Source organism: Aythya fuligula, chromosome 1 (assembly GCF_009819795.1).
Source record: "Aythya fuligula isolate bAytFul2 chromosome 1, bAytFul2.pri, whole genome shotgun sequence".
NCBI lineage: Eukaryota > Metazoa > Chordata > Aves > Anseriformes > Anatidae > Aythya > Aythya fuligula.
The window spans coordinates 537,040-561,772 of record NC_045559.1 but is presented as its reverse complement, the minus strand read 5'-3'; the positions used below and the strand labels follow the sequence as shown (position 1 = coordinate 561,772).

General features: G+C 50.9%; 1 protein-coding gene across 1 annotated transcript in view; it reads right to left on the bottom strand.

Annotated features, from left to right (window-relative positions):
* SHANK3 (SH3 and multiple ankyrin repeat domains 3) overlaps window positions 1-24,733 on the bottom strand; it is a 346,038-nt gene that overhangs the window by 17,436 nt on the left and 303,869 nt on the right. Inside the window, exons 21-23 of the mRNA XM_032196507.1 lie at window positions 23,447-23,574; window positions 22,443-22,548; window positions 8,260-10,585 (exon numbers count right to left, since the gene is read on the bottom strand). Of these exons, the coding sequence (XP_032052398.1) occupies window positions 8,260-10,585; window positions 22,443-22,548; window positions 23,447-23,574 (2,560 nt within the window). The remainder of the gene's footprint in view (window positions 1-8,259; window positions 10,586-22,442; window positions 22,549-23,446; window positions 23,575-24,733) is intronic.

The window sequence follows — 24,733 nt, the reverse complement described above, 5'->3', positions numbered from 1 at the left end:
TCGCGCCTGGGTGGGGGGCCCAGGGAACCGCCAGTGGGGCTTCTGGGGCCGGGGGCGTTCAGGTGGTTTCCGCACTCGCTGAGGTGTGGTTTACTAGGGGAAATGGGACAGTCGTAATTGCATGAGTTCAACAGCCAAAGCCTGAACAATTCAACAGTGCTATTTGTAACAGCTGAGAAAAGAAGAAGGGGAGAAGGGGAAGAGAAAAGGGACGGGACGGGGCAGAAATTTGGGGAAGAGCAGAAGGGGGAGGAGAAGGAGGGGAAGGAAAGAACATATGCATGAGAAAAAAATGGTCCACAGCAAGAACAAGAAAGAGTGGCAAATACAGTTCAACATCTTTTCTGACTTTACCAAATATCTGTGTTAAGTGTTTTGTTTTTATGACTGTGAGAACAACAGCTACAACTGAAGGTCAATGGAGTATTATTAGGGCCTTGCAAGTGAGTTAATGTTTCCCAAAGGGGATAATCACAGTTTCCCTGGTACACAAGTTTGTGTTAATGCTTTGCTAGGAGTCTGTGCTATGCCAAAGCACCGGCCCTGAGCTGGCAGGAAAGGCTCTGGAGGAAAAAAAAATAGTGCAGCATTTGATATCCAGTAAGGAGGTGGGACATGGGGCATGGGGCAAGGACGGCCTTGCAGCCTCTGCCTGGGTGTTGAACTTCCTAAACTGCCTTCTTGTGCACTGCGAAACCCCTCGGCCTCAGCTCATCTGGATGGCATTGCCCACCTCCTCCTAGCCGAGACTCGCTGCCTCCACGTGCTGCAGTGCCAGGCCCTTCGTGTTTCCTGGAAGTCCCCGCCATGTTTCAGTTTGGCATGGGGAATACAAACATAAAAAATAATCTCTGGTTTCATTCTTTTTTTTTTTTTTTTTCTGTAGGTTGTACTCCTAATGCAAAGAAATTCATAGGAATTTCTCGTGCCTGCACCAGACTCCAATGGGGAAGAAGGAAGCAAGACAGTTACAGTCTTCCAGATGGGATTTGCTTGGCCAAACATGGGACTGCAGGTGGGAAGTACTGGCTGGTAGCTGGTGCAGGTCACCGGCACCAAGTGAAGCCTGTGCTGTCTGGGACAGAGAATCTGGCTCACTCCTGTGCAACCCGAAGCGAATGCACACAGGCAGCGCCCAGGCAGGACGGCGTGCTGAGGAGGAAGCATGGTTATCCCCTGGGAATGCCAGGCACCGCCAGCGAAGGCGTCCCGGCCGTGTCACGGTGACGGACTCGCTACACTCAAGGAGTGACCTAGAAGAGCAAGAGAACTTCTAAATGCACTTTGAGCACTCTCCTTCTCATGCTTTTCCATACAAGAGGATCTCAGCCTCCAGTGACATTTTCTTGGGCAGTTTTGCAGCTGGTGATGTACCTGGACTCTGAGTCTTTCAGACTTGGGCTTCTGCCTGCCTGTGCTGCTTTGTGGAATAGGGAGAATCGGCAGCAAAACCGGTGTTGGTGAACTTTTACAACAGTGAGTTTCTGGCAGGGTCAGAGCTTTATGGACAGAAGAGCTACGTGCACCTTGAGCTAATGTTAATAATCTCTTGTTGCAGCAAACCTGTTTTGTCCTCCTCTGATCTCTTCTTTCTAGGAAAAGGAAATTTAGGGCCAGTAGCTGTAGGACACCTCGTCTCCTCCTGTGCTGCCTCTGGGAATCTCCAGGCCAATCTCTTCCTAAACTTTCACTTAGTAGTTTGAGTCAACACAGAAGTTTTCCTACAAAACTGCTCTAAGTTAGCACGCAGGCCTCTTTATAGCTGCTTTGCCTCTTCTGTGTTGACAAAATAGTTGTAATTTGAGTGTCTCTTAATTTTTCTCCATAAAAAGGAAAAGCCCCTTTTCTATGATGTGTTAGTCTGCTAAGGCCCTGAAAGGAACATCCCTTACAGCTCTTCTCCTCTACCTGGGAGACAAATAACTCACCGTGGGACCTTCCCTGGGCTGTTATCAGCAATGAGTGACTCTTTCATTCTTCTCTTTGAGCCACCTCAGCACTGACACAGTGTTGGTGGGACCCAGAGCTCTGCTGATGGAGGTCTAGCCAACACCTGCCCTGCTCTCCCTAAATCTCACTCTGGACAAGCATGAGTCAGTCTCGCTTTGCTCTTCTACTCACTCGGAGGAGTGATGAGTGCATGAGCTGTGATTAGTACATGTTAGTGACCAGATGAGGTGAAGCCAGCTGTGCTTGCTGTGATATGGACACATGCTGAGACTTGCTACCCACAAAGCCCCTGTCTCCTTGTAGGCAATGCACATCAACATCAAAAACAGACCCTATGCACCAGTGGCAGGAAGCATCGAACTGGTTCCAGGCTGGTGTCACTCAGGAGAGTTCCTATGGGGCAGGTGTTCTCTGAATTTAGCTCTTCACAGTAGCTCCTAGAAACTCATGCCATATTTTCCAAATGCCCAGCCTCTCTCAGCTTATCTCTGCACAGTCTGTGCTTCCCCATCCCCTTGCTGTCTGCAGTCCCATGGCTAAGTGGAAAAGCCCACGGGGTGGATTGGGCTCAGCAGTGCCACATCCTCATCCTGGCCTCCCACAGCGAATGCTGGCACAATGCCATGTCATCAAGGAGCCCACAGCACCTTTGTGCACACTGGTCTGAGCCATCACCAGGAAGCAAGGAGAGCTGCCCCCAGCTGAGCGCACCCGCAGCAGAGCTGCTGGTCCCGCTGCTGCACGCCTCCATCTGCAGCACCTTCCTCCCACCATCAGGACGGGGAGTCCGTGGAGCAAAGGATGCATTTTTATAGTTAGCTGCAGAGATGTATTAAGCATCTGTAAGCAAGCTGCTACAGGAAAACAGACTTGAGTCCCACCATGGCTCCACCACGGCACTGCAGTTTTGCCCTTCTAATCAGTGGCTGCAGGTTTCACCCAGCACATCGGGAAAGGTGGCGTGCTCGGGGGCATGCTGCTGGGGCCTCGGGGTCTCCAGGGGACAGCAGGCTTTGGGACCATCAGCAGTCAGGCTGCTCTAGCCAGGACAGCCTGAGGCGCACCCTGTTTTACTTCGTCAGGGGACACAGCTGCCAGCCTGCTGCAGCGATGCAGCCTTCCAGCACCTGAGGCTGGGGGCTGATGCTTGCACTCTGCATGAGACTCTATTTCTCATCGGAAAGGCCACCTCCTGCAAAACCTAAATGCAGCACAAATAACTTCCCATATGCCACAAACTCCCTCTGGGGAAGGGGCTGAGTAGCACAGATCTCAGCTGGCCTCGTGAGTGACAATCTCTAGCTTTTCAGCAGCTCTCCATGGACAATTCCCTTAACCATTGGAAAGAAAGCTCAGCTCTGATTTGTGCATCACTTTAGACACCATGAAGAGACAAAAAGCCTACAAGGAAACAGGGGGTTGTATCTGCAGCGGCTGAAAGCTTGCACCAGAAATGTTACACCATTTAACTGAAACAGAATTAATTGATGAGTTTATATAGAAAGAGGTAGCTTTACCCTAGGAGCTAAATGCCTAAAGGGCTTATTTTTCTTCTCTCTCTCTTTCAGATCTGTAGAAATACAAAGCAGTTGTGGGTTTCCAGAACAGCACCTGAAAAACTCAGTTTTGCATCTAAAATTGTGCTTCACATGATACATTTGGCATGTTCGGCTGTTGCTTAAATATAAACAAACAAACAAACAAAAACCCTTTGCAAAGCACCCTCTAACCCAGATTCTTGGCTGAATTAGCTGGAGCCCAAAACTGGAACTGTGTTGACACTTCACATGCTTCTGGCTCGAGTCAACGTGAGCTCACATTTAGCTTTATGTTCTGGCTGATCAGCATCCTAGCAAACCTGTTAGCAGAGGTGGGAGGTTTAGATCTGAGTGTGACTACGCACGATGAGAAATGACACAACCCTGATGAGGCTGGATGGCCACGGCCAGTCACACAACAAAGGGACATTAAACAGGAATGCCATCTTAAACACATGTTCGAATGCTGCACACTGAACGCGTGAGTCACCCTGAGGAGCATGATTTCGGCATCTGGTACTAGGATGCAGTTCTTCAGCTGGCATTTTCATCGCTAGCTATGACTCACTGGATCACTAATCAGAAACGTACACCTCTCATTAGTTAACGTCAGCTTTATTGGGATAATGGATGTCACACAATGAATCCATTTCAGCTCTGAGCTGCAGGTTCCTTCAACTGCTCCTGCTCAGTGGAACAACTGCACGACATCTGCTGCTGTGTTAGCTCTGTCCCAGGGTGCTCGGCAGTTCAAGTCAGAGACATGCCATGGCATCCGGTCACTCTCCTGCAGCTCAGCTTAGAAAAGGCTATTGCGTCTTGGGACACCGGCTCTTCAAGGATCACATTCATGCTAAGCATGGAGATGGCTGCTGCTGGCTTCGTGTCAGCCTTCGTAGACATGCTTTGTTAAAGTAAGTGGCAGAGGAACTCCCAGGTGAGCAACGTTTGCGTGTTCCCAGCTCATGGGTCACCTCATAGTCCCATGAGACAGTGTGAATGGAAGTTGTCCCTGCGCTCTGCTGTCACTGCCACCGCCAAACTACGGTGTCCTGGTGAGCACTGTGCAGAAGGCTGAATCTGAGCAGGTAGGCATGCTACTGCTTCAGTAGCTAACTAAAAGCACAGTGCATGGGTGCAACAAAGCTTCCCTCAACATGCTCAGCCCTGGCCATTCACACAGGGCCTGACGACTGGGGACGATGGAATATATATTCTCTCTATTGGTTGCCTCAACTCTGACCTTAGGTTCTCATTCTCAGTATTTCTTGACCTCTTTTTCAGTCCCTCTTGTCAAATGTCCTCCTGGGGAAGACTGTCTTGGAAGGAGACATAGTCAGAGTTAGTCATGGAGAAAGCAGTTTCTGTCTTCTGTTCCTGGAGGCCCCCAGCCAGGACCTCACAGACCTCTGCAAGAGAGCTGCACCAGCGCCTGTGCTACAGGCAGCACGTGCAACGAGAGGTTACCTGCTCTCAGATGTAAATACTGTAAATTCAGAATTTAATGTGCTAGAAATGAATCCCAGTCATGAACATGCAACTGCATGCCAGCTGCTCCACCTGCTCGCAGGGGCATTTCAAGCCCCTGCAGTGACACCGACAGTGACAGCAGCTCACGGATGGTTTGTGCAAGGGGCCCCTCATCGTCCCACTACGCCCTGTGGGACTCCAGGACAGGTTCTGGCTCTAGGTAAGAGCCGCAGTTCAGCTCACGACAGTTTCTGGAGCAGTGTGAAATGTGAGAATGACAGAAAAAGCTGCAGCACAAATCAGGCCACAGCCGGGCAGTCCTCCAAATGCCCTGCGGAGGGGCTGGAACACGGCTCTGGCTGCAGCAGCACCTGGGCTTTCAGGATGCCTGGACAAAGGGTGCCCCATCCCGCAGCCCCTGGAGGGATGCTCGAGGGCCACCACTGCTGGCAGCAGCATCGGGCCAGCGTGGTCCCACCTCACTCCCTCCATTGCAGTACTGCTGTATTTTGGGGTGTCTGTTGTGGGAGATTTAGGTAATACTGTCCTCAGTATTGTTCTCAGGACAAGCCCAGGGACTGGAAAATGTGTCCTGAAATGGGTCATTTAAGCTTATCTAACTGTTCTTTCCATTATTTTCTGAATTTACAGTAATTTCATAAAAGAGAGGAATTTTCACAATGAAGAGAGTGACTGACATCATTAAATACTCTATTTACAGCTGACTACCTGGGAAATATTTTAAGAATTTGACACCAACCAAGAGCATAAAAATTTCAGAGATGAAAGGCCATGACTTTCAGAGGAAGAGATGAGAAATATTTAACTCTGCAGGGCTGCCAAAAAATGCCAAACACTTGGTGGCAGGGTGGGTACAGGACAGGAGGCAGGGGCGCACATCCCTGCAGGGCAGGGCAGCAGGTGCTGGCGAGGAGGAGGACGGGGTCTCCACACAGAGGGGACATTGCAGCAAGACCACGTCATGGGGCAGGAACTGTGGCAGGGGTCTGCTGCCCCCGGGAGAGGTGGGGACAGGGAGGCACACTGCCTGCTGGAACACGGGGGGGGGACCTGCAGCCGTGAAGGATGGGAGGCGTTCGAGAGAGGCAGAGGATGGAGAAGGGGCACCCCCTGGGAACTGGGGGTTACCTGTGGCGGGTGGCTGCATGAGGCTCACCAGTACCTGGGGGTCTGGACAGACAGGGAAAAGGAAAGGGGACAGGCAGAGGGGTTGCTGAGTTCTGATACCACGTGGGAATTGCAGGTGCTTTTCACTGACACCTCTGGGAGACCAAATGAGGTTGGGGACACACAACCTAGCAGCCCCTCTACTGCTGGCAGGTGAGGGAGGACTAGCTGTGCCCCAGGACAGGTCCCAGCAAGAGGACAACGTCCTGTATGGGTGAGCTGCTTGAGATGCCATCCCTGATCACCTCTAAAAGATGAGAATCCAAGTTCGCTAGCTTCACTGAAGATGTGCATGGTCAGCAATTTGTAGGAATATGAGGCATGGCATGCCTTATTTCAGAAGGGTCCCCAAATGCAACTGAACTAAGGTCATCCAGCTCTGGACCTCACGTTTCCCAACTGAGCAGTGCTTGGAGGAGGGACCATGCGTCAGACATCAGTCTGTAGGGAATGGCCGTAATGTGCATTTGGGTCCGAATCAAGGAGACAAAATAGCATAGCAGGGCAGGATCCAGAGATCTTATTCCACCCTGTGATCGTAACTACAAGCTGGCACCTACCCAGAGGTGGATCATCAGTGCAGCCAGGCTGGCACTGCCCACAGGCACCAGCAGGGAGATATGAGCCAGGTGGAGGATGCAGATACACGAGCGCTCCTCTGGGGCTACATCAGGTTAGGACATTTTACCCCCATGTCTTTGAAATGTCATCGGCTGTGTTAGCACTACACGGATTTGTAATCCATCACTGCGATGCTCTGGTTAGATAAAACACCTCAAAAGAAAGGTTTCCCTTAGCTCAGAGCTCCCTGCTGGTCTGTCACCTTGCTGACCCTGCCAAGTGTCTGCATCTGGGTGGCCTGGACATTGTGATGCCAGTGGGACCTGCTCACTGCGCCTTTGTGACCAGGATGGCATTTGGGTGAAGGGCGGGGTGCGACTGGTATCTTTGGGTCCCTTCCTGCTGTATCTTTACATTTCAAAGCCTTCTAAGAGTTTGGTCTCCAGTCTCAGACTCTCAATTAGAGTTTTTGGTTTAGTTTTACACCTAGATTGGTGGGTGAGCTGAGGTGAAAGCTATGGCCAAGGGGGCCACCACCTCCACGGAGGCAGCAGGTCTGAATGCAGCTGGTGAGCGGGATGGGGCAGCCGAGGGGTGACTGCCACGGGGGAGGCTGACACGGGGGGTGAGGCTCCCTGGGGAACGCGATGGGCACAGCTGCAGCGTGGGAGAGGGGACCCGGCGGCTCCTGAGCACCTTGAGGGCCGAAGAAATCTGAGCATGAATTTGAATGAGAAAGGCTTCTGACATCCTGGGGGTTCACACCGTAACCTGGACCGTGACCTTTTTAGACCTGATGGGTTGACCAGGACCTGAGCAGCTCTGTGACTGGAGGAGGACGAGGAGCTGAGAGGATCTGTATTTTGGTGCTACACGGAGACCTCTGCGTGAGCTCCGTGGCCTGCTGGCAGGAGGCGCTGCGTGGCGCTGCGGGTGGTGTGGTGCTGGGCTCGTGGTGCTGGGCTCGGCAGGACTCGGCCCCGCATCCTGCCACAGCCCTGCCTCGCTCACACCTGCAACCTCAGCCAAGAGATGTCGTGTGTGGGGTCGCTGTGGCCTTTCTAAAGGCTACCACAGCCCACCCTTGTGATGGCAGTGACTGACCAGAGCTCTACTACGCAGTGTGACAACGTTTGGAGATCCTTTGAAATGAAAAGCACTGGAGAAACATACATTGTTATTAATTGTTCAGGAGAAAACATTTAGAAGTGAAACCCACAACTAAATACAGCAGCTCAACGATAGAATAAAGACAGAGGAGGAACATGAAACAACAGGAAGGCAATTTAAAGGGAAAAAACAACAGTGAGAGCTCTCTACGTGTGTGGTGCGTACTAGAGAGGAGCCACGAACAACTCACGCCAACTTCGAGGAAGTTTGTCTCGGCATTTTTTCTCCCCTGCGCAGCTGAGAAGTCCTGACATCTCTGAAATGCCCCTCAAGCACATCCCGAATTACTCAGCGCAGCTCTACCCTGCCTGTGCAGCTCCCTGTCTCTCTGGGTGCCTAAGCCCCGCACCAGCCCCTCCCAGACCAGCGACCAGCATCTTACCGTGCCGCGACCACCGGTGACTTCTTCCCGGGATCTAAGGTGGACCCGGCAGGTTCCTCCCCCAGTGATCGTGTATCCTTATTCAGTTGCTGTAGTCGGGAACTTAGCTCACTGATCACAGTTGGCTTGTCATCATCAGCCCCATGGATCGGCCTGCTCTCCATGGGGTCCCCCCATAGCTTGGACCTTCTCTGAAAGAGGTAGCGTGGCCGGCCAATGCTGGCTGATGCCAGAGTGGCCGCATGTTGCTGGGAGATGAGCTCGCTGTCCGAAGACTGCTTCAAAAGTGGGTCCCTGAAAGTAACTGGCCCCTTGCTGAGCTGGGACTTGAGTTTTGGCTTTGGAGGCACTGGTGGCTTCTCGAGTATAAAAGTTTGTCCATCCGCAAAGGAAGTGTATGTGTCAGTAGGCTCCCCGCTTTCTGAGGACAACGTAGACATGCTGGAGACCGTAGAGATGGTGCTTGTGGTCTCCAGGTGATGGTCACTTGAACTTCTGGTGTCCACCTCTTCCACTCCTGAGTCTGCAGCAGACTCTGGGGCTACGGGGGCATCAGAGGGCTTCCCTGAGGGTGTTCCGCCAGTGGTAGAAGGTGCTACTGCTGCCGCTGGTATGGATGGCGTGCTAGGCGTAGCCAGGTGGCTGACTGGTGTGCCAGGGGTGGTGACTAGTACCCCGTTTGCAAACTCATCTGGTGGAGGCACCAGCCCTATCTTGGCCAGCTCCTCCCTGGTCTCTTCATCGCTTGAAGACAACTGAGCTGGTGGGAGGGTGACCGTGTAGGGCTCCACTTCTTCCTCCGAACTCCCTTGTCCCAGTGTCTTGTCAGAGGCTGGACTGACTGGAGGCTTCCCCACGGGACTGGGCTGGGTCTCTGCTTTGGGAGACTCTGCTGGCTCTGTGCATGCTTCAGGGACAGCCGGTTTCTCCTCTTTTACCTCAAGTCCTACCTCGTCTTGGCCATTACTTGTGGCGTGAACCATGATAAGGCCAGCAGTCTTCTGCTGTGATGTATCCACTATACTAATAATCATGGACTTCTTGTCTTCTTGTTTTTTCTCCTCCTTCACAGGTGTTTCTGCTCTTGCCTCAGTTTCTTTTCTCAGTGTGGACGGAGTCCCCCACGGGGTCTTAGTAGGGGCCAAAGTCCCAGAGTCCGTTCCAATTGCCCCTTTACCTCCAGGTGAATACGCAGGGGACACTAAACTCTCCAACTCCCCCCTCTCTGGTTCTTTGGTTTGGATGTCCACAAACAGGGGTGCTGCTCTGTCTGAGTCTGGGCTGTGGATCGGGGTGGGCGACCGGGATGGGACTTGAGTTGAGAGGGCCCGTTCCCTTGCGGCCAGCGCAAGCGCCAGTGGTGAGTTTGGATCCAAGGGCTTTCCTGTGAGGGGGTGGATGAACGTTGAGGATGAGCTGCTAATTAATGGCTTTAAAGCTGAGACAGGGGAAGGCAGTAGTACATCTCGGCTTCCTAACAACCGCTCATCGATAGACCTGGACTGCTGTAAGGATGGCATGTCACTGCTGGGGGGGCTTCCTTCGATGGCCCCAACTGAGAGGAAGACAGTGGATTTCCGCTTCTCATCCAGACGCCGGTCTCTGTCCTTCATGACTCCAGCAATGGCAGTGGCAAAGGGGATGCTTGTGGCTTCGACCTGAGCAATGCCCGTGTGGTGCTGAAATTCCACGCCACTCAGGCGATGGCTCCTGCGCGTGGGAGAGGGCTCCCTGGTAAAGCCTCCAGTGATGGACAGTGCTGCTCTCTCCTGTGCATCCTCTACTTGTAACTGCTTAACAAGAGGACTCTTCTTCCTCTGTGGCTTGGTGGGAGCAAACAGGCTGACATTGAACTGACCCATGTTGGCATACGGGTTGTCAATCACTCTCCCCTTCCTCTTCAGCTTCTCTGGAGGGGTTGCGGATGGGCCAGGCCGGGGGATCTCTGTTGGCTCCACAGGAAGATGAGAGGAATCCTGTAGGATTATCATGGATCGGGCCCTCTTCTGCCTTTCAGGATAAGGAATGGAAGTCCTCGCCTGATCGTACATCTCAGCTGCGCTAATGACCTGTGGGAGTCCGTGGAGCTTAGCCTCCAGGCTTGGCTTAAAGCTTGATCTTATGGTATCATAAGCTCTTCCTGGGGGTGGAGGTGGTGAGAAGGATGGCGGGGGGCCTGTGTCGAAGTAATATGGAGAAGGAGGCGGTGGTGGGGCTGTTTGAGGTGGTGGTGGAATCCCATGCCCTTCCCTAACAGTGTCTTGCATCGATGTGCTCCGGGGAAACTTCCCATCTAGCAAAGAAGCAGCAAGTTTCTCGTCTTCACCTGGAAAAATCAGAAGAATAATCAGGTCAGAGAGGTCTTCTCCAGAGAATCCAGAGTACAGCAGTCACCACAATTCAGATATATGACATCCCTTTCTTCCCCCCACCCCTCCTTCTTTCTAAGGTGACTCTTCTTTTCTTTGCTTGGTGCAATCATTTCTAGTTTGGCCGCTTGTTCACATTCACTCGGTACAGAAGGGTGGCCAGGCTCTCAAAACATCTGACATTGCTTTAAATCCACCAGACAATCTTGTCCAATACTTTCCAATCGAGCTGAATGCTCTCCAGACCAACGCAGCACTGACATAATTGAACACTTGCTCATCGAACCTGCCGACACCGAACTGCCAACGTGTGAGACAGCTGGGTGCCACCAGGTTGTGTAGCCTGCAGCAGGCAGTGCCGGCTCCCATGTGTGGTTCTCGCACTCTGAAGCTCGCTGTTCTCGTGTCACACTTCCCCACTCCCCTTCTGAGGGGTTACATATGCTGAAATGTGCTAGACTGAACTCAGACGCAGGGTCTACCAGAAACGTAACTTGTGCATTGCAAGAACTGCAAGCACCCAGGGAAGCCAGATCCTGCCATTCTTACTGCTAACTTTCTACCTGGGTACAGCATGAGAGCTTTGCCAGGTACCTGAAATATCGAGGAGGGGGGAGCACACGAGTTAACCAACTTGCCCAGCTCTAGCCTTCTGCATGAGTCTGCTGTTCTTTACCAAGGCCTGCTTTGCTATGCTAACCATTTACTGGCTGTATCGTGTTCTTTTCAGTTACAGTTCAGCTGTCGTCAAGGTTTAAAACTGCTTGTGAGAGAGAATGCTCAGGATGGCAGAAAGCCACGTCTTGGCACAGCAGTACGGTGACCACCTGCGTTTTGGCTCTGTTTATTCTGTAATGTCCACCAGCATTCAAATTGCTTTGGCAACTATGCATTATATTACATCAGCAATTTCACCAAATGCTTGCAGATGTGGGGTCTGCTGGGAGAAAAAGGGAATATTTTGGCCAGTGAGCATTGAACTTTACATCGCATCACATTGTTCAGTCTATCGCTGTGTGATCAAAGCTGTGCTATTTTTGCTGAGCACTCTCTTGGGACTTTTAATACCACGGTAGCATAATGAACTGGAATCATGAAACAGGTTCAAAGAAAAGACTGGACAAAACCATGGAGGATATTTTTGTGGGGGCACTATGCGCACAGAAACCTCTGAGTGGAAGACTCCCTGGGTGGTTATCCAAGAGAAACATCATCATATCCTCACCCTGTTTTCCCTGGACATCTGCTTATAGACAATGCTTAAGACAGGATCCTGCACTAGATGGAGCCATGGTTTGACTTGGTATAGACATTCTCATATTCTTAACAGCATGAGGATAAATAAATAAATAAATAAAGTTATGCCTTTATGCTTATTTTTACTTCTCATGTAGGAATGGCCAAGAGCTGAAACAAGGAAGTTTATGCAGCATGGAGCTCTGTTACCATGTCCTGTTACAGCACGTGGTCTAGCACCTTTAGAGCTTGTCTTTGGGATATGCTGACCATCCAGTGGACAGGCACTACAGAGTCGAGTTCAGTGATATTTCAGGAAACAAAACTGGGAAGTGTGTTCATCCTCAACTTGCTCAAGGTTTGCTCTGCAAAGAGCAGGCTTGCAAAGTGGCTGCCAGGCCAAAGGAGAATGTGCCTGTGAAGCCACTGGTTGCTGCAAGTTCTTGGCTTTGACTGTGAATAGTTCTGGTTGTTCTACCCTCTGGGGCTACCAGAAGCCCACAAAGCCTACAGTCCCTGGTGTGAAGATCTTTTAATGAGTTACAAGCAAAATATTTCAAGTGAAGGAAAGGTGAAGAGGCTAGTTAGATAATACAAGAATTTTTGCTATATGGGTATTACTTTTGGTATTAGTTTACATTGCTGCTTCTACGAGTATTCATTTTACTCTCTGCTCTCCACTTGATATTTTTCTCTACTGTAAGCATCTCTCCTGCATTTTTTTTTTTTTAATATGAGGTGGAAAGCACTTTTTAAAATGATATCCAAAGCCCTACCAAGTTCAGTGACTAGCTGGACATCTCAAAAGGACCTAGACAGGCTAGAGTTGGAAGGGACCTTAAAGATCATCTAATTCCAACCCCCCTGCCATGCACAAGGATGCCACCCTCTAGATCAAGCTGTCCTGGGCCTCATCCAGCCTGGTCTTGAACACCTCCAGGGATGGGGCATCCTGTTTCAGTGCCTCACCACCTTCTGAGTGAAGAACTTCCTCTTGACCTCTAATCTAAATCTCCTCTCTTTTAGTTTAAAACCATTCCCCCTTGTCCTGTCATTGTCTGCCTGAGCAAAATGTTGCTCTCCATCTTTTTATAAGCTCCCTTTAAATATAGAAAAGCTGTCAATAAGGTCACCCCAGAGCCTTCTCTTTTCCAGGCTCAACATCCCCAGCTCTCCCAGCCTCTCTCCATAGGAGAGGTGCTCCAGCTCTCTGATCAACCTTGTGGTCCTCCTCTGGACCTGCTCTAACAGCCCCACATCCTTCTTGTGCTGGGGGCCCCAGACCTGGATGCAGGACTCCAGAGGGAACATAGAGGGGGAAAATCCCCTTCCTCAACCTGCTGCTCACCCCTCTTTTAATGCAGCCCAGGATGCAGTTGCCCTTCTGGGCTGCAAGCACACACTGCTGGCTCATGTCGGGCTTTTCATTCACCAGAACCCCCTAGTCCTTCTCCGAAGGGCTGCTCTCAGTGAGTTCTTCTCCCAGTCTGTGCTCATGTCCAGGATTGCCCTGACACAGGTGCAGCACCTTGCACTTGGCCTTGTTGAACCTCATTAGGTTCATGTGGGCCCACTTCTCCAGCCTGTCCAGGTCCCTTTGGATGCCATCCCTTCCTTCTGTTGTATTAACTGCACCACTCAGCTTGGTGTCATCTGTAAACTTGCTGAGGGTGCACTCCATCCCAGTGTCTATGTTGTTGATAAAGATATTGAAAAGCACCAGTCCTAGGACAGACCCCTGAGGGACACAGCTTGTCACCGATCTCCACCTGGACATAGAGCCATTGAGCACCACTCTCTGGATGCAGCCTTCAAGCCAAATCCTTATCCACTGAATGGTCCACCCTTCAAATCCCTCTCTCTCCAATTTGGACATCAGGATGTCACGTGGGATCATATGAAAGGCCTTAGAGAAGTCCAGGTAGATAACACTGGTCAGTCTTCCCTTGTCAACTGATGCTGTCTAGCCATCATAGAAGGCCACCAGATTGGTCAGGCATGATTTGCCCTTGGGGAAGCCGTGCTGGCTGTCTCAGATCACCTCCTTCTCCTCTATGTGCCTTGCACTGCTTCCAGGAGGATCTGTTCCACCATCTCACCAGGCACAGAGGTGAGGCTCACCAGTCTGTAGTTCCCCAGATCCTCCTTTCTACCCTTTTTAAAAATCGGAGTGATTTTTCCTTTTTACCAGTCACCAGGGACTTCACCTGACTGCCATGACTTTTCAAAGATGATGGAGAGAGGCTTGGAAGCTCCATCATCCAGTTCCCTCAGGACCCTGGGATGCATGTCGTCAAGCCCCATGGACTTGTACCCGTTCAGTTACATCAGGTGGCCTCAAAGCTGCTCTTTGCTTTCAGTGAGAGGGACTTTGCTCCCTCATCTACCGGTTCAGGGAAATGAGAGATGTGGGAAGTCTGATTGGCAGTGAAGACTGAGGCAAACAAGTTTTTCAGTGCCTCAGCCTTCTCCATGTCAGTCGTTACCAGCTCTCCCTTCCCATTTAATAGAGGGGGTACACTCTCCTTGTCCTCTCTTTTCTGCCCAATGTACTCACAGAATCCCTTCCTGTTATTTTTTGCATCCCTTGCCAAGCTCTGTTCCATCCATGCCTTGGCTTTCCTGACCCCATCCCTGCACACCCGTACCGCATCCCTTACTCTCCCCAGGCCACGTGTCCCTGCTGCCACTGCCCGTGCATCTCCTCCCTGCACCTCAGTCTGACCAGCAGGTCCTTGCTCAGCCTTTCTGCCCTCCCTGCTCTTTTTTTTTTTTTTACGTGGGGGACTCATCCTTAAAGAGTTGCCATATCCTTTCAGCTCCTTTGCCCCTAAAGACAGTGTTCCAGGAGATCTTGTCCCCTCGGTCTTGAAATAGCTTGAAGGTCTCTCTTCAGAGGTCCGGGGTCCTGACTGCTCTTTGCTAGTCCTGTATTCCTCGAGATCACAAAATTAACCAGGGCGCCGTCACTGCAGCCCAGACTGCTTCCAATCTTAACCTCTTTAAAGAGTTTGCCCGCTCTTGTGAGCACCAGGTCCAGAAACACTTCTCTGGGTGGTTTGTCTAATATCTAACACCCGGCCCAGGCAGTTATCCCCAACGCACTCTAGGAGTCTCCTGGATTGCTCATGAAATTCATGAGTTTCAACAAGGACAAATGCAAAGTCCTGCACCAAGAAGGAACCCCTTGACAGCAGAAAGGCTGGGGACTGACTGGCTGGGAAGCAACGCTGGGGTCTGGGTAGTCAGCAAACTGAAGAAGGGCTGGCCATGAGCCTTGGCAGCAGACGCTCACAGCATCCCTGGCTGCGTGAACAAGAGCCACTGCAGCAGGCAGAGCAAGAAGATTGTCCCTCTCATTTGTCATTCATGAGACTGCACCTACAAGACTGTGTCCAATTTGGGGGCTCAAGAAACACCTCAAGAAACTGAAGCAAGTTCAGCTGAGAGCCACAGTGACCAGGGCTGGAGCTCTTGCTCTGCCTGGAGAGGCTGAGCTATCTGGGCTCGTTCAGCCTGCAGAAGAAACGGCTTTGGGGGGACCTAACAGCAGCCTTCCCATACCAACGAGGAGATTATCAGGAAGGTGAAGCCAGAATTCTCACAGTGAAAGGTGGTGGGAAGACAAAAGGCCAAGGCGCAGGAACAAGGGGGAATAGGCAAAACTGAAATGAAATCAGTTTCAGAGTGGTTAAAAAGATAAATTTTATGATGAGGACAGTCAAGCAGCAAAACAGGCTGCTCAGGAAGGTTGTACATCCTTGGAGATTTTCAGGACCAGACTGAATAAAGCCCTGAACAACATGATCCAATCTCATAGTTGACCCTGCTTTGAGCAGGAGGTTGGACTAGAGACCTCCCTTCCAACCTGAATTATGCATTGATCCTACAACAGAGGAAGGTGGCTTCATTCCAGCTCTGGTTCACAAGCTGACCATCCTGCTCCTAGAAATAGCAGGAATCATGTCTGTTCCCCGTGAAACTGAATGTCTTCTCTTGCTCCTCAGCAAGAAAATCAACACTCAGGAGAGATCACTGATGGGAGAGGTGGGAGGAAAGCAGAAGCTTGGCAGGCTTCTTCTTCACTACCTGCAACTCACCGTTCTGACATAGCTCCTCATCTCACTGTATCTGTGTGCTCTGCCATCCAAGTCATGCATAAGCAACTACATCCATTTCCTCATCTGCCTTTCCTCTCTCTCTCTGCAGCTTGCTCACTCTCTGTATTCTGTTGATGCCGCCTCTACTCCACTTCTCCATTTCTCCCCCCGAACTGCAGAAAACAAGGGCAATGACTGTGGATTGAATCAAAGGCACATCTAGCCCAGTATGCTGCCCGACAGTGGCCAACAATAATTGCCAGAGGAAGCACATAAGAACACAGCAAGCATGCAGTGCTGCTTTGCGCCTCCCAAATACTCTGTCAGCTTCCAGCAATTTACTGATCAAGAGCTGGCTGAGTCAGACTGCATTTGTATTTAACCCTTGGTAGACGTTCTTCTGTGCACTTGTCACTGCTCTTTAAACTCAGGCAAATTTCTAGCGCCCACAGTAACCTGCAGCGAAGAGCTCTGTGGCTTACCAGCAATGTGTGTGGAATTACCTCCTTCTCTTTCTTTTCAGCCTCCCTCTATTGCCCATCTGGCTTGTAAAGACCTTTTCATTAGGCTTTCTTTGAATTGGGTTGCTGCGTTATTATGCTCTCTTATTCAAATCTTTCACTACCCATTCCTACTGTGATAGCAAAATGATGAAGTAAACCAACCGTTTTTTAAACCTTGCCCACTTAAATATATTATCTGGTAAATCCAGTCATACAGAGTAAATTCTAGCTCTCTCTCTAAAATCTGATTTAGATGATATTTGCCCTAAAGCTAGTATCATCCCAATGCTACCCGGAATCAAATGTGCTTAATCTTTATTAAAATTATTAATGAATTACAAGCAATGTTCTCTCTGTAATTCACTGCTGATTAAATTGTGATCACCAAATCACCCATTTAGGCTTTGTAAAATACAGTCTTCATTACAGAAGGAAACTCCTCACTGATGTTTCAATGTGATCACATAGGCAAAGTGAAACCTCTCCCTTAACATGGAGAAGCATCTGTTTATGGTTAAGCACAAGGCTAATCGTTACTGAGTTTTACTTACTGTCTATGCAGGATATAGATCTGCTCAGGGAGTCTCTGAAGTTAAACAAAGACAACCAACAATCCCTTGGGAGCAGGCTTAAAACCTGATGTCTTGATTAAGTACTGAATTTATGAATTGCATTCAGCCCTTTAGGAGAGGGTTGGACTCTGCATGGACCCCTCCAGAGATATCGAGCACCCAGCCATATGGAAATCCCTTCAGTGAAAGCAGTGCTGGAGACTAGGGTCCTCCTAAAAGATTAGATACCAGACACAAGACTCGTGAAACCACCCTGGTAGCTTTTATCTTGATGAAATGGAGACAGAATCTGTCTGAGCTTATGTAAAATACTGGTAGCTAAAAGCACGGCTCTCTTATCCAACCCCATTTCTATGCCTCAAATGCTAACAGTTAATTACCCGTAGTAAACACGTTCATTTTTCACTTCTATCTTAACGTTTGTCTGCTGGTAAATGCTTCATCAGGTAACGGGCAGACCACAGCCCAGGAGATGGGCTGTCTGTAGAAGCAGGAGCCTGACCGGCTCCTGCAGCATTTGGAGCCCTTCCACAAGACTCACAGGCACGTGAGAGCAGAGCAGCTCCCCGCTGCCTTGTGCACCCACAAACCAGTGCAGCAGCTGGCAAGGGAAGCGTCCCCATCACGAGCCTAAGATTCTCTCCAGCACACAGCACAGGGGGAAGCTCCTTTAAATTTGTAACACCTGAACGATCATCCTTTCATCCTGCCTGATCCCGACCTAGCAATTACCAGTTTGCCATTCGATCTCCTCTGTCACGGGGAACACGTGTGCCTGAGCTCTTTGTCTGCAGGCACGCTTCGCTGCCAGGGACTGCGTGCTGCTGCCTCCCCCAGACCCCGATCCCGCTCCACACACCCGTGCTCTGCCGCTGAGCGTGAAACCTTGTCAGCTGTTCCAGGTTCTGCAGAGGGATGGTGGAGGTGAGGCTGATGGCTGAGAAAAGAGCTGTCTGTAACTGACGGCACGACCCTCTGTGTGCTGCCTCTGACCTCCCCACTGCCACCTCACAGGGTTCACATTCCAGGCTCGTGAATGGAAAACTAAACTTCCCCAGCGAATAAACAGGTGTGCACCTTGTAGTAGGGTGCACGTACACTTCCTACAAGGAGCAGCGAGACCTCACCAGGATCACCCATAACCTACAGAGGTCGGCACACGCAGGAACGAAGAGCCTGGGTCAGGACGGGAGCCCTCCGGTGACCAGGAGGGACTGGCAGACACCTCTGTCCCTGAGCACTGCAGGACGATGGCTCTCAGAGCAGCATCACCCTGCTGTGTGCATGCCTAAAGCGCAGCTTGGCGATCCCGAGCCTCATGGCAACCCCTCTGCAATTCACAGCGCGCACAATGCATTATTAATCTCTAAGGAAAACACAATAACTCTCCATAGTGCTTTTGGGCCTGTTGCCATAACAGCCTAAATCCCTGTGAGAATGTAACTCTGTGCATTAATTTGGGAGAGCTAATGAGGTTACTCTCTCCAGCTCACACCCCGGGAGCCCAGCCTTGCCCTCCCCGCGCAGGGAGGGCCGAGCAGCCCCAGAGCTGCCCCGTGCCGCAGTACCGAGGTGCCAGGCACCGGTACTGGGCTCATTTTTGGAAGGGGAAAGCGGGCGAGTGTTAACAGCCCTTGGCTTCGCTGGGCTTGCAGCAGCTCCAGGCAACAACAGAAAGCTGGCAGGAGGAAGATGAGGGAAGTCACCGGCACATCAGAGAGCAGTGAAACAGGGTGCTGGGGACTGGCGCTGCGCAAGGTTCAAATTGCAGCGAGGGTGAGCTTGAAAGCCTGCCTGCCTGAAAGGGAATGAAAGCACTGGGAGCTCATCCAGGTCCTGAACTGCACGGGGAGAGGTCGTGTGCTGCCCATGCCGCTTGCCCTCCTCTGCCAAACCCTCGTGCTGAGCCCGGGGGGATCCGGCATCCCCAGCAGCCCCGAGCGCCCCGGTGCCCGCACCATCAGCAGCCCTGGTGCTTCCCCCCCGGCAGGGCACCCGCGCTGCTTCTCTCCTTGCAGAAACACCTTCCACAGCGTTTTGCATTGGCTCGGGGGGAGACTCGGCGCGTACCGAGACCGTTCTGCAGACATCCGAGTGTTTTTAACTTCTGATGCTGGAGCAGATGGCATGGCAGCTATCTTGGAAGCCTGACAGAGATCTTTTTGATCAGCCTCCCTGCTGCAATGCATTTCTTTCTTCACATTTCTCTTGAAACATTTCTTCTCTTTTGCTTTCCTTGTAGCAAGTGAAGGGTTAATTACCTTTGTCTCAAGAAATATTTAGATGAAAACTTGAAATATTTTGATCTTTTGTCACAAGTCCCCGGGAATCTGAAACAGCTGTGCTTGTGGAGCATGTGCAATATGCAAATAATTCAGAGCAATTCTTCACCAAAATAAAACCAACAAACCAAACCAGCCAACCCCTGCTTATTTTTCATCTAGTTCTTTGCTGTTAGTAGAGATTTTTATGATGAAGTCAACTGACTGTACATCGTATGAGCCTGTCATTGTGGGTGTGAAATGACAGCTCAAGAAGGACTTCTAAAACAAGTCAATTGCAACCCAATTTCTAATGTTTGGCCGTTTTCTATTTTAACTTATTTGGAATTCCACGAAAATTAGCTGATTTCTAAGAGGCACTGCTTTTGGTGTGCATTGTAGCAGACAAGCTGGAAGCCAGAAGTTGCTATCCCCTCCTCACTGGAACTGCTTCCATTTTGTGCAGACAGATACCTTTCTTGGACTGAGCATAATTAAAAGCTCTTTGTGATTTTTTTCCTGTGTTTATTGTTAGGTCATGCTTGGATGCTGTGCCTGTGACAGCTGCAGCCATTCCAGCTCAGAATAGGCAATCTCCAGGTCTGCTTTTAATCTTCCCTGATGCAGATTAAATCTAGCATTTACAACCCCTTGTTGCAAGGGGCTGTAAGAGCTGGGAATCCCATGCAGGGATCAGGCTCCCAGGCTCCAGGTGCTGAACAAAAAAGACACACGTGGGACATTATGCTCTGTGCTTGGGAGCATACAAACCCTACACACAACCCTCAAGCCTTACAGTTGTATAAACCCTACAGACTTCAAATTCTTCTTAGGAAGAAATTCTTCACTGAGAGGGTGGTCAGGCACGGGAACAGGCTCCCTAGGTCAGCGGTGATGGCACCGAGCCTGCTGGAGTTCAAGAAGTGAACACTCTCAGACTCACAGTCTGATTTTTGGGTGGTTCTGTGTGGACCCAGGAGTTGGACTCGATGAACCTTGTGGGTCCCTTCCAACTCAGAATATTCAATGACCCTGTGAGGGTGGTGAGGCCCTGGCACAGGCTGCCCCGAGGAGCTGTGCGTGCCCCATCCCTGGCAGTGCCCACGACCAGGTTGGATGGGGCTTTGGGCAGCCTGGGCTGGTGGGAGGTGCTGTGCCCATGGCAGGGGTTGGAACGAGATGGGTTTTAAGGTCCTTTCCCACCCAAACCATTCTATGATCCCATGATTCTGTAATTCTTCCCACGTTTCTCTGCACACCGATATCCTTGACAGGATACCTGCTCTACAAGCATCAGGGGTAGGTTTAGATGGATTTCTTGAACCATTGACTCTGCTTTCACAAGTAAAAAGGAGCTCCTTACAGGCAAGTATCTTGTATTTAATGAATATTTTTCCAGCTTATGATCTATTATTGAGCTGAGATGCCATTTCACACAACAGTTCCCCTTTAAAATGATTTCTAGCTGTTGTGGCTTGATTGAACCTTGAACAAGTTCTGCTTAAAAGCATTTTCACATACATTCTTGCAAATAAAATAAACTTCTAGGACAGAGTTTGCAAAACAGACATGCAGCTTAGACACCTCTAGCCACTACAATGCTGGCCCGCCAAGTAGCAGACAGTAGAGATTTCTGCATCGTTAACATGCCAGGCTAGATGAGATGACTCCTACCCTACATGTGCTACTGGTAGTTTTTACCTTCATGAGAAGATTCACTTGTTATTTCAGCTCTAGCCAGATGCAAATACATGGGTCACTGCTTTGGTGACCCAAGGTACCAAGGCAGTCAGATCTTCTCCCTTTTCACCATGTCCATCAGCATTTTTGCAACATATGAGTAACTAATTAATGCCTGCATTTGCTTCCAACATTGCATCTTATCATTTGCTCAAGCTCAGGCTTTATTTCAGCTCTTCAGTTACAGGAGCTTTACGCCTGTATATTCCATGGTGTGACAGCAGCTTTATCAACATGGTATATAAGTACACACTAGGGCAGTCCATTAAACACCCACTCTTTTTTTAAAAAAGATTATCTATTTAGTTTGTTTTTCAGATTTATCATACACGCATTTAATTATCTGTAGCTTTCTACTACTCTCAGACCAATCTCACGTGGGACTACAGGTAGCAGCTGCTCTCATACAAACACAAATGTGAGGCACATATGTACAGCAATTCTGTGCCCTTGTACATATAAAAGTACATTCTGAATATGAATCCTTGCCTTTTTCAAATATTTTTACATTCTTGCTGGGGTTATGCTGCTCTCAGCTGTGTATCTAAACAGAATTTACTTTCTATTCATTTATGTGTGTGTTAAACACACAATCTGTTTTGGCATCACCACTGCTATCAAAAGGGTTTCTTAAAATTAACACTTAGCACACCACCTTCCCCTTGCCCCATAGCTCCAAGTGGTAACGCACTCTCCTCAGCTCCAACCCACACAGCCCTCACACCTTGCTAACACTACGGGTTTGTGTTGTCACCCGGATGAAACCCACTGACACACAAGATCAAGAAAATGAGACCACTTTACTGCCATTGTGCCACCACCCCTTGTCCATCCTCCAGCATGTTTTTGGTTTCAGTTGCACCATAAACCTTTTGTGACAGGGGACAGGGTCTAAATGTCCCGAAATTTAGATGACGGCTTGTTACAGACCGTGTCATGTTTATCCTTAGAAAAGATGCATTTACTCCCTGCTCTATCATCTGAGCCTGTTACAGCTCATAGCCCCATGCTCAACTCCCCATGTTCAGCACACGGCACTCCCAGCCCAACCACAACATGGGCAGACAGAAAACCACCCACCAGTCTTCACTTGCAAGCACAGAGAATGGGAGAAACATTTTATCTCTTGCAGTTCTATAAAGAGAATCAGCAAAAAGGGACCTCTGGAGGTCTCTAGTCCAGCCTTCTGCTCAAAGCACGGCTAGTGTCAGTGTTAGAGCAGGTTCTCAAGACACATGCAACCTTCAAAGTACAAATCACATCAAGCATCCCCTCTTAAAAGATCTTCAGATACAAGGCACTGGAGGGTTGAGTCCTTCCTGCTGCTTCTCATGCAGGCATGAATGCTCCCTGGGAATGACCTTTCCTCTTTAGGAACAGATTTCCCCCCAGTTTGCCTTACCTACAGATTTTGTCCGCGGAATTCCTTTGCGTAGTGAAACATGGGGCTTCTCAGCTCCCGCAAGGACCCCCGAATGTGCTGCCATACCCTGGCGTTCAAAGAGTGACTGTAGAAGAGAAAATAAAAAAAAAGAAATTTCCATTCTGGACATCAGCAAGAATCAGCTGAAAGGAAACAATACTACACCTCAGCCCACCTGATGCTCCCAGCTGCAGAGTTCCCAACCACACGTCTGTCTGCACACCAGACCCTGTCCCTGCAGCTCCACACCCGCACGCAGGTCCCAGGACAGCCTTAGGAGGGACTGCTTCCTCGGGAACAGGCTCTGCCCCCTGCCTCGCTTCTGCCTCCAGCTCTCCCCCTTCGGCGCTTCCCAAGGCAGAGTGCCCTGGACCCGGTGAGGCTGCCCTGGGGGCTGCCCCTCCATGCTCCCGCTGCCAGGCCCTGGTGGCACGCAGCACCCGGGGACATGCAGCACCTCCCTGGTGATGCTGCTCCGGAGCAGCAGCCTTCCTCTGTGGGAAGGCTTCAGGCAGGCCAGTCTCTGCTCAGATCCAGCCCGTCCCATTTTATCTCCTGCTCCAGAAGCTGCCTCCCACCGCCTGCAGCACGCGTTCACAATCCAGATAGCCTGAAGCTTGCATCCCCACTCCTACTCCATCCATGTTTCCCCTCAGAGACTGCCTTTTTCTCTTCTTTGATTCCTCTTAATTTCCAGCTTCACATCCAGAAAACTGCAGCCAGCCTAAGCTCTCCAACGCAGCTCTCCTTGCTCCTGATCTGTTCTGATGTCCCTCCCGCTGCCAATCCCGCATTTGTGCACAAAACGCCCAGGTCAGCTCCTCCACCCCCAGGTGGGCTCCTGCTCTCTGCAGCTCTGTCTCCCCCCAGCCTCTCCCCCTCGGGAAGCCCCCTCCCCAGCACAGGTCCTTTGCTGTGGGCATCCAGTAGGTGACTGGCGCCTCGTGCCCTTCCCTTGCCCACCACAAGCCCTCCTCTCTCACACTGATTTCTGCTGGCGTGATGCGCCGGCTTGTTGGTCGCTGCTTCACAGTGGCTGCCCTAGAATCTGCTTCGACAATGTCTGCTCTCAGCGAGGGCTCGGCTGCTGCCAAAATCTCATCCAGTTTCTCTGAAAATCCAAACATAGAAGCAAACCAGTTAGCAAGGACCATTGCGCCAGGGCAGCTCCCCTAGGACAAGCCCGTCCTCTGCAGCGCAGCTAAGCAGAGCGCGAGCTTCTGCTTAGGGAACATGGTTCGTGGGCCTGTTGAAAACAGTCTGAGGACATGTCTGCTTGTCCTCCTCCTCCCCAGAGCCCTGCAGATGAAGACCTTGCTGGCTCTGGAGCAGCACCCCCCTCCCGCTGCACAACCAAGCCCCGACCTCGCTCCATGGGGGACCCGCAGCTGGCGGCTCCACGCTCCCACCCCGGCTGCAGCGGGTGCCCCTGCGCAGCCCACCCAGTGCCTGGGGTCCAACTTGCCCACGCTCGGCTCTGGGGTCTGCTCCCAGCTGCGCAGAGCTGTGCAGAAGCCTGCATCCTTTGATTAAAGGAGCACATTTTTGCCCAGCAAACTCTTGATATTCAGAATCAGTGATGGTGATTTTTTTGATAATCAGAGTGAGATCAAATCCCCCAAACTGGGTTACAGGGTGGGGTGGGGCAAGCAGCTGTGCTACTCCAACAAGGGAAAACCCAGGTGTCCCGGGGAACATAGACTAGGCAGAAAACCAAAGCAGAGCGTGGCACTCCTTGGGACCCCAAGGGAGTCAGCCTGGCTCCAGCTCAACCAGCTCCATTCCATTGTTAGATGGCGACAAACTGGGATGTTTCCTCCCTGGATGGACTAATTAATGCAGCTGATGGCAGTAACCTGGCCCCATGCACAGCCCACGCTCCTAGGCCCAGGAGCTCCAGTTAAGCTCGGGACCACCCGAGTGGTGCTGCAACATCTGCCTGCAGTGCTGCCACATCCATGCCATGGCCAGCCCTGGAGCCTGGCCTGGATCCTGACCCACAGACAGACTTCCAGACTTGGGCTGGGCCCTGCCTCATCACCATGGGCCTGCCTGGAGATCTTGGCTACGTCTGACCCTGGTTACCCTCACGAGACCAGACCCTAGATCCTGACCCAGCTCCTGCCTAACCTCAGATCTGCCCCATGGCTGCAAACCCGCAGAGCTGCGTCCTTCTGCACTTCCCACACCACTTGTGCCAGGAGGGACTGATTACCCCCTCAGACATGGCACCAGGCCCTGTATGCCACTGGGACTACCTGCCAGGGGTA